At 37.2% G+C, this 10965-nt stretch overlaps 1 protein-coding gene across 1 annotated transcript in view; it reads left to right on the top strand.

The window, feature by feature from the left end:
* Positions 1 to 2291: 2291 nt before the first annotated feature.
* Positions 2292 to 10965, top strand: part of LOC137502861 (uncharacterized) — a 435934-nt gene continuing 427260 nt past the window's right edge. Inside the window, exon 1 of the mRNA XM_068230018.1 lies at positions 2292 to 3607. Within this exon, the coding sequence (XP_068086119.1) occupies positions 2292 to 3607 (1316 nt within the window). The remainder of the gene's footprint in view (positions 3608 to 10965) is intronic.

Here is a 10965-nt window from a genome sequence, read left to right as displayed (position 1 = left end):
GCTGTCAGAATGATCGAGAAGATCAAGGTTGTTTCAGAAGTAATCACAGCAGATCTAGTGTAAATGTTCCTTTGGCACCACTAGTACAGCACGAGGGAGGCTCCCTACTTCTTGGTGGTGGGGCTACTACGAAAAGCAGTCGGAAAAATTTGAAATCTTCCAGATGTCATCAAGATAATTCAGAAAATTCTGATAGCGATCGCAGCAGTTCAAGAACGGCTTCAAGAAATTTGGTAGATCAGTGTGGTACTAATGGTCACCAAGAGGACCAAGATTCAGATGTTCTTCAGGGTTTTAATGGTGAAAATACTGGGAAAGTCTGGGAAAGATCGAGATCTGTCTCACCTCAGAACTTTGGTCATTGTTCCAGAACATTGCCTCTAAGCACAGCATTCTCAGTCTGGAAGTCACGTCGGTCTGCGAGTAGTGATGCAAAGCTAGATCTTGGAGAACAGACTGATGAAAATTTTTCTAAATATAATGCTAGTTGTAGAGAAAAGCAGGATACCCTTACAGATACAGCATCTTCAGAGCTTTCAAGTTTGATTGGATCAGAATCTTTGTCATCTCAAGATTCAAAGGTCCATTCTTCTCCTTCAAAACATAAAAAGAGTTATTTTGAGGGCCGTGTTAATGGTAAATTTCCTTCAGAAAGAGGCTTGAGTTGCTCTGTATCTCCTAAAAGTGTCACTTCATATCATTGTTTTGAAGAAGGGAGGAAAGAACGTGAAAATGTTTCTGAGGATCACATTGGAACAGAAAGGATCTCTTGGAAGACAGATGGTAGTGGATCGAAGTTGAGTTTAAATCGACATAGGAGTGAAAGACATTCCGCGTTAAGACATGAAGGGAGTTCAGATGGAATTTCTGTGGAAGCTTTTTACATTTCCGATGTTAATTCTCACAGTTCTATATCATTGGATCATTCTGTGCACAACAAACTACAGTCACAGGTATCTAATTATAAGGAGAAGCAGATTGTGATGAATTCAGAGGATCATCAAAATGAAAAGGTTCCTCAGAAGATAAATCATAATGTGTCAAAGCCATTGAATTCCGATGTTAAGTCAAAGAGCAACGTTCCTTCTACAGAGCAGGAGAATTGTCATAAGAATAAAGTGTCAGCTAAAAGGGATCAGAGGCATTCTCAGTTAAATTCAAAGCCAAATTCAGAATCTCATATTAGGAGCCATGAACCATCATTAAAACTGTCGAATGGTTTTGATCTTGCTTTAGATGAAAGTTCAAAGTATTCACGTGGTGGAAAGATGAATTCTCATGAGAGGAAGAATAAGAAACAATCGTTGAGAGATAACCATAAAACAGATTCAGAACCAGGTGAGAAAGAGAAATCTACTTCATCCTATCCCCATTCAAGGAGTTCCTCAGAAAGAAAGAGTGATGATGTGAGAAGTAATAAGCGTGTACGAGAGGATGTAAAAGACATAAGTAATAGTAAAAAGAGGAAATTATCAAGTGTAAGATTAACGGTAAGTTCAAAGGATGGTGAGCAATATGCTTCTTTTGAGGGTAAATCATCAGTCCCAAATGAGTTTGACAAGGATGTTTGTGAAAGCCACAAAATTAGTGATTATGTAAAGCATTCAAAGATGGTTGATAGTTCCTGCTTGGGAAGAAATTTGGGCAGTGAGAAGAGACGTAGTAATGTTGCAGAAGTCATAGGTTCATCAGAAGTAGGAGGAAAAGATGAAAGAAATAAATGCAAAAGAACTGGAAAAAATGATATGGCAATTAATACTGAAAAACAGTCTGTATCTTGCAATGTAGCGGATACAGTGCTGGATAAATCTGATGAACAGCCAGCTCTTATAGGTGAACAGGTGGCAGAAGATGGCAAACAAGAAAGAGCTGAAATTCCTGTTGTCAACACTACTACTGCTGGGGAATCTCAGCTTCATAATACTTCCCCTAGTGGCCAAAGCACTGTCACAGGAAGTGAAATAGTTTTTGATAATATTTTTGAACAATTGCTTGGTATTTGTGGTACTACGGAAAAGCTCAAGGAAAAGTTTCTTTCTAAGATATCAAGTTTAGACAACTCCTCTTCTATTCGAGGTACGACTGAAGAAGTAAATTCCTGTCCTGAGGAGAGAGAGCAGTTTAATGAGTGTTCTGAGAGACATTCTCCAAAGGAACTGGGCCAGACATACGTGAGGAATTTAAATAATGCTTTTGAAAAAACAGATATCGGGCCTAGTTCTGTCTCAGTTCCTGGAACCAAAGACTCTGTTCAGGAAGGTGAAAGTAGTGAAGTAGTAAAAACAGATAAAATGCTACAGCCAACTAATGGGAAAGTCGAAGATCCTGGCTCCTCCAAGCAACAGAATCTTGGATTGTCTGAATCATATTCAAACGTAAGAAACTGTGTTCGCTATCAAGAGGCAGAATCTCAGAGTGATACGCTTAGTAATTCCATTAAACCTTTAAAAGTGGTTGGGAATTGTTACAAGGAAATAGATGACAATAAAAAGATGAATAGTAGTGCCACTTCGCTTCTTAAGATTCGTTCAAAACCCATTTCTTGTGATCTTGTAGTCAATAACAGTGTAGATAGATCAAGCAAACAACCAAGAGCTGATGTGAAAAGGAATAGTTGTAATGCCAATTTGACTTCTTCACAGCGAGCGTGCGTTGTAGAGGACAAGAGTACAGGTGATTCTGGTCCTTCGGAAGAGCTTAGTCCTAAGTTACAGGGCAGTCCTAAAATGAGGACAAGGAGTCAGAAAACGCCTACTCCAAACAGAGTTAACAATGTCTATGAAAGTGTTTTGACTGCTCTTCACCTAGTGAAATCCCCTCATTCAAGAGATGGTGGTGATAGAACTGTTTCGGGACTGCATGGGATTGAAAATCCAGCACGTAGTGGCAGTGAAAGTTCAGGTTTGAATGGGAACAAAGGACATTTATCAGAAAGCAAGGAAGTGAAGAAGGTTCCTGAAGCCAATTTGGTAGTTCAGAAACCTGCTTCTCCTTTTAGAAAACGTCTTAAGAGAAATTGGATTGTGAAGACAACTGAAACCCCTCCTGTATCCACGCCACCTGCTTGCAGCATTTCAGTGCCAAGTTCTTGCAGTTCCTTGGGGTCATCTCCTTCCCGTGGAGATGTGCCGTCTAGTCCATCTCCTAATGTAACAACTAGTGTTCAGGAAAACGCTTCACAGGATGAAACCTTTCCGTTAGCTCAACCTGACACTAGCAGAAAGTCTGGGCTGAGTTCTACCTTAAATTTGCCTTCTTCTGAAGATATTAGGAAGATACCTTCCGTGTTGGAGAGAAGAGGTGCTTGCGAAGAATCTCCTTTTAAGATTCCATCTCATGATAAATCACAAAAGAATGTTCCTGTTTCTTCAAAGACACAAGAGGTATCTCCTTCGCGGACTAAGCCTTCATCGCCTGTTAAAACACAGTCGAGAGTTTTGAATATTCCAGTTAACAGACGCCCGACTAGTTTGTCTTCCACTGCTAACCCCGTGATTAGACCTCTGCATCCAAGGATAACTGCCCCCCCTCAGACAAATGAACAGGGTTGCGATGATGATGATGATGATGATGATGATGCTATCTCTCTGTTTGCAGAATCTGCTGAGTAAGTGACCTTTACATTCTATATAAATAAAATTAGTCAAATTGCATGTTTCTCCCCTGATTATTCTGGGAGTATTTTTATCCTCTTGAAGTGTAAACTTAATCTTTTTCAGATTTGATGCATATCTGAGTTCTTGATGAGATGTTTTCCACTCTTGTTGATCAGAATTTAAATTGGAATGGCTCTGAGAGTGTGAGAAAAGTCTGAGCCAGTTTGGTATGCAGTTAGTCCATTCTAGGTCTTGACCAGGACTGGGTTGTAGATTTTGATTCCCATAGGGAACTGGAAATATTTGTTGTTAATGAGTAAATTCATAATTCCTATATAAATGGAATAAATTTTCCAGCTAACTTGTATTTGTTTGGCAGTATTTCACCCCACTGTGCCAATTTGGGCTCATCAGTTGGTAACTAGCACACCTACCAAGACCCGTGCCTAGTCCATATAGCGTAGGCTACTTCGAGCCACTGGCAGTGTCGATGCACTATGAGAGACATGGTCTCCGTTATAAAAATTTATGCCTGCTAGGCCATCAGAAGATGTAGATTTTGGTTCCCATAGCGAAGAAATTCCACCTTATCAATACTGTTTATTGTAAATATAGACTTACATCAGTACCAGTTTCGACCCTATTTGGTCGTTATCAGCTGACAAATCATAATATTACATCTATTAGTCATTGGTTTGTATTACTTATCTAAAAAGATGTCGGATGTTATAATGGGGATATGAGTTGGATGTTATCGTCATTTCATTTGTAAGTCCGTGAAAGTAAAATTGTTTTTGAGATTTAAATATGGTTGTGAAAACTTAACCTAAGCTTAAAACTAATTGTACATACACATTAAACACATTAAAAACACTAAAAACATGTATATAAAACACTTGGTGAATTTAAAAGTTCACGTCTTGCGTATTCCTTCTTCAGATTTCCTAGTTAGAGTCTTGTGCGCATATATTTATGTTGGTTGATTTTTGCGCTTGTAAACAGTGGCTAGGTTCTTGAGAATGTTCTATTTGACTAAAAGATGTCTTCATGTATGCTTATAATAAAAACACAAGTCATTAGATGGTCCAATATTGTGGACAAAGACATTATGTGGCTCAGCTGTAAACTTGTTCATAAAAATTTGAAGCAGATGATGCAGTCTTGGTTTTATGGATTTGGTTGAATTTGGTTTTTGGTTGTAACTTCTTCCTTGTCTATATTTGTATACCGGTGCTATGGTTATCTGTGGAAGATAAACTGATATGAATAAAGTGTTGTAATTTTGAAGGAATGCCTAAGGTTGTGTGCGAATGTGAATTTGTACTTACTGCTGTTGTTGTGGTTGGGTGACGTTCTGTTTGAGAGCTCGCTGCATACTGCTACACGTTCGCCTTGGACTTATGTTCGCTGTAGTGAGGGGTATGGATGGAGGGGTGGGGGGAGTGGCTATTGTGGGGATAGGGGTGAAGCTGGGCATGTCGTTCGGCGTTTTTTTGGGACGTGTTTATTTACTATTTTGAGATAATCATATTTTAGGGCGGGAATAACTTTGTTAAAGACACGTAACACGCAAAATAGAACTAAGAAATTATGGTTAAAAGAAGAAATTCTTATATCGTAGAAACAATACCTTAATAATGAACTATATCAAACACATCTTAAGGCATCCTACAAGCTCCTGTATAGTTACTGAACTATTTTCAACAAATTTCAAAAGAAGAAATAGAAAATTTAGCCATCAAGAAACAGAACACATTGAACAAGAATTTAGGAACACTGAAACAAGCATGTAAACCAAAACCACCAACCGAAATCCCACACAAAAACCCTTCAACCCACCCCAACAAAGACTCCAAACACAGATTCCATTCACCTGTGAAAAATCTCACACAAACCACATTCAACGAAGGGACCCGAACATAACTGGGGTAATACATCATCCTTTCAAAACATTATAACTACAATTACTGAAACAGAACACACTATGTAGGATGCTGAATAGTTTATTATGTCACCTATTCAATATGTTAGAAATTTTAAACATTTATGAATTTATCATTATTTCCATATGAGACATGTTTCGCCCCTCTTTGAGGGCATCATCAGTCAAGTACTACCTCAAGGCATAAATCAGGTACCTGATTTGTAATTAAATTGTAAATACTAAGATATAATATTGACATATTACAGTGGGATAGTCAAGAGAAAAACAATGTTCAGTGATGATATAGATAGCTGCATCAAACCAGTCTGTGGACTGATGACTCAAACACACAAGTGACTTGCACTAATAGGTAAGACCACAGGGTATTTGAGTGTCCAGCAGCAGTGGCCCATATTGGTGCCAGACACTTTGTACCCTTTCTCCCCAAAACTGCTTCCATGTAAATATATATATAAAAACTTTATAATTTCCTAAGATTTTCTAATAGAGTAACATCAATGATAGAACTAAAGAATTAAAGATTGAACAACACCATACTCTTGCTTCATTTGACATAACATACATGTATCCAAACATTCCCACTAAACAAAGAATAGAAATAATTGAATCCAACCTAAAAAACTACAGCAATTTGAGCACTCTAAAGATAGAATTCCTGAAACTACTTGAATTTGCCATCAATAATAATTATTTTAAATTCTATGATACCATATACCAGCAACAGGGCCTACCTATGGGATCTCCTGCCTCCGGGATACTAGCTGAAATTTATATAGATCACCTAGAATACAGATCAATCAGTAAAATAGAAAACACATTCTTCTGGTGCAGATTTGTTAACGATATTTTTGTAATTATCGACAACAGATCAACTGATAAACATCATTATTACTCTGTATTGAGGATACTGAATGTAGGATGCTAAAGGGTTTATTGTGCCACTTATTCAATACATTATAAATTTTAAAACACTTAGGAATTTATTATCATTACCATTTGAGACATGTTTCGCCCTTCATTGAGGGCATCTTCAGTCAAAGTACCTCCTCAAGGCATAAATCAGGTACCTGATTAGTAATTGTAAACATTAAGATACATTACAATGGGAAAGTCAAGCAAAAAAGAAAAACATGTTCAGTGATGATACAGTTAAACAATATAAGTTTATAGACACAGTAGTCGGCACCAATGCGTAAAATCACCGGGTATTTTAGCAGAGTCCAGCAGTGGTGGTCCGAAGAATAATTGATGCTGTTCATTAGAAAATCACAGGAAATAATAAAGTTTATACATATTTACACTGAAACAGTTAGGGGAGAAAGGGTATAAAGTGTCTGGCATCAATGTTCATAACACTAATTACTGCCGTTGGCTCAATAAGTACGGTGAATTTGTCAGCATGGACGGAGACTCATTGGGTGTCACTGAGTATACGGTGCATTTGAATGGCAGCAATGACGGCAGTTATTTGTTGATAATTGTAATTACTGGGAAAATGTTGCAGGTTAGAATCTTTTGCTTTTTAGTTCTGTTAACTTCATGTAGCTTTGAATACTATGTGAAAACATCAGTGTGAGATGCTAGTGAGACTTTAAACTGATATTATTCCGTAAATGAAAACATGAAGGACCTCGGGACAAAGTTATTGTTTTGTGCTGCTGGCCTGGTGAGATAGAATGGAGTTGCTTATGGTATAATCCACAGTGGAGGGATTAAAAATACATTACTACAGAGTCGGAGTGTCGTAGCTGGGACGAGGCATCTTCTTTTCCTGTTTGTGAAGAGGAGCCATAGTGGCACGTCATGTTTGTGCTGGTGCGCGCTGGATTCTAGCGTGTTGTTATAAGTTATGTTGTATGGAGTGGAAGTTATCTGATGTGTCACTGAGAAGCTATTTGTTGGTGAGTGTTGATTGACTATGAAGGAATAATATCAGTTTAAAGTCTCACTGGCATCTCACACTGATGTTTTCACATAGTATTCAAAGCTACATAAAGTTAACAGAACTAAAAAGCGAAAGATTCTAACCAGCAACATTTTCCCAGTAATTACAACTATCAACAAATAAGTGCCGTCATTGTTGCCATTCATATGCACCGTATACTCTGTGACACCCAATGAGTCTCCGTCCATGCCGACCAATTCACTGTACTTCTTGAGCCATATCCATGAACCCGGGACTTCAACCAGACAACTTCCAGTATGTCTACGCCTATAGAATCTCATTTGACTTTCTTGAAGAAAAAAAAACTGTGGAATATTTTTCCCTGCCGTATGGTTATACTAAGGTTGGACCACTCTGCATATTACTGATATATTAATGCTGCAATCTTCAATCAATGACTAAAACAATGGGACGCACTTGTTGCCAGAAATTTTATATCCTTTCTCACCAAGCTGCTCTCTTGTAAATATGTACTTGTAATTTTTCAACTGTTCAGTTGGATATTGTAAAATTACTGTATAGTTACCCTGTCAACCAGTAATTCTTCAACCAATGGCTGTAATTAGTGTTATGAACATTGATGCCAGACACTTTATACCCTTTCTCCCCTAACTGTTTCAGTGTAAATATGTATAAACTTTATAATTTCCTGTGATTTTCTAATGAATAGCATCAATTATTCTTCGGACCACCACTGCTGGACTCTGCTAAAATACCCGGTGATTTTACACATTGGTGTACATTTTTTTCTTTTTTGCTTGACTTTCCCATTGTAATGTATCTTAATGTTTACAATTTAATTACAAATCAGGTACCTGATTTATGCCTTGAGGAGGTACTATGACTGAAGATGCCCTCAATGAAGGGTGAAACATGTCTCAAATGGTAATAATAATAATAATAATAATAATAATAATAATAATAATAATAATAATAATAATAATAATAATAATAATAATAATAATAATAAATTCCTAAGTGTTTTAAAATTTAAAATGTATTGAATAGGTGACACAATAAACCCTTTAGCATCCTACAAACAGATCAACTGACGCAAACACCATATTAGACAAACTCAACATACTGGACCCACAGATAAAATTCACTAAAGAGACCAAAAACAATTTCACCTTAAATTATTTGGACCTAACAATAACCAGACATGAAAACCACTTATCATACAAAATCTACAGAAAACCCACACATACACCAAATACCATAAAAATTGATTCCATCCACCCCAACACACATCAAAGAGCAGCTTATTACAGTATGATATACAGAGCCTTCAACATACCGATGACAACGGAAGATATAGCTAAATACAATGGATACAGTAAAGAAATGGTCAGTAAAATCATTCTTAAAATTAAATTCCAATCCAAAACTAAATTAACAAAAATAGACAAACCCAAGAAAGATTACACGTTATTTACATTTAACAATACACACTTATACTCCATTACTAATGTTTTTAAAAAGTACAACCTGAAAAAAGCATTTAAAACCATGCACAACAGCGCCAATATTATACATAATGTCAAGACAGTCAACAACAACAATAAACACAACCAGTCAGGAGTTTACCGCATTAAATGCAACAATTGTGAAACAAGTTATATTGGACGTACAGGCAGAAACTTCAAATCCGCTACAATGAATATTCAAACGCAATAAAACATAACCACTTTTCATCAGTATGTCAGCATATCGAAGAATTCAAACACAGGTTTGCGATCATCGAGAATGATACGAAAATATTAAATATAAACTCAAAGGGCCCCTTGCTTAACATAACCAAAGATTTCTACATTTCCCTATACCAATACGCTAATCCTAACTACAATAAAAATGACATTACAGATAAAACCAATATCATCTTTAACAAAGTCATTCCCGCGCTAAAAAATGATTACCTCAAAACAGTAAATAAACAGAACAGAGCACGTTCCAAAAAACTGCCAAACGACATGCCCAGCTTCACCCCTATCCCCACAATAGCCACTCCCCCTACCCATCCAACCATACCCCTCACTACAGTGAACATAAGTCCAAGGCGAACGCGTAGCAGTACGCACCGAGCTCTCAAACAGAACGTCACCCAACCACAACAACAGCAGTAAGTTCAAATTCACTTTCGCACACAACCTAAGGCATTCCTTCAAAATTACAACACTTTATTCATATCAGTTTATCTTCCACAGATAACCATAGCACCGGTATACAAATATAGACAAGGAAGAAGTTACCACCAAAAACCAAATTCAACCAAATCCATAAAACCAAGACTGCATCATCTGCTTCAAATTTTTATGAACAAGTTTACAGCTGAGCCACATAATGTCTTTGTCCACAATATTGGACCATCTAATGACTTGTGTTTTTATTATAAGCATACATGAAGACATCTTTTAGTCAAATAGAACATTCTCAAGAACCTAGCCACTGTTTACAAGCGCAAAAATCAACCAACATAAATATATGCGCACAAGACTCTAACTAGGAAATCTGAAGAAGGAATACGCAAGACATGAACTTTTAAATTCACCAAGTGTTTTATATACATGTTTTTAGTGTTTTTAATGTGTTTAATGTGTATGTACAATTAGTTTTAAGCTTAGGTTAAGTTTTCACAACCATTTAGAAATCTCGAAAACAATTTTTCTTTCACGGACTTACAAATGAAATGACGATAACAACCAACTCATATCCCCATTAGACATCCGGATGTGCGAATGGCTGACGACATCTTTTTAGATAAGTAATACAACCAATGCGTAATAGATGTAATATTATGATTTGTCAGCTGATGACCAAATAGGGTCGAAACCGGTACTGATGTAAGTCTATAATTACAATAAACAGTGTTGATAAGGTGGAATTTCTTTCTTATCCTTATGTGTGTGAACAGTCAATACGGACATGAAACTTATAAATAACGATCCCATAGGGAACCAGAAATATTTGCCCGGAATGAATTCATTCATAATAAGGTCATTTTATTCACAAGTGATGTGATAGGTACAGTAGCGACAATAAGCATTTTTGACAAACTCATTTCGACCACTACAGCGAGCACTGAGTGCCTCAGCTGTTTGGATCTCTTAGCCCGTGCACACGCCGTGTTCAGATGCAGATGTGTGAACACTCAGATCGGAGCTAGGCACAACTGTGGTGAGTGCAGAAGGGAAAATCGTAGTGTGGTCGGTCAAAAAGTATTTTGACACTGCTTGTCAACCCATACAGTTGGTTTACATTGGGTTTTTTTATGGATTGGTTATTCAAACAGCTACCAGCATGCCAGAGACAAAGAAATATTCAGCTGACCATGATAAATGCCCTACAGCAGTGCAAAATACAGGCACAGAAGGTAAAAGATTTGTGCCTGTCCAGACAAATGGTAACTATTTGGTGGAAGAAAGAAACAGTCAGTACGGACTACGGACAACGAACAAGGAATGGGTAGACCCAGTAAAAAT

The sequence above is a fragment of the Anabrus simplex genome, chromosome 13, assembly GCF_040414725.1.
Source record: "Anabrus simplex isolate iqAnaSimp1 chromosome 13, ASM4041472v1, whole genome shotgun sequence".
Classification (NCBI taxonomy): Eukaryota; Metazoa; Arthropoda; class Insecta; order Orthoptera; family Tettigoniidae; genus Anabrus; species Anabrus simplex.
The sequence above is the reverse complement of the archived record's forward strand: the minus strand, read 5'-3'. Positions and strand labels throughout refer to the sequence as shown.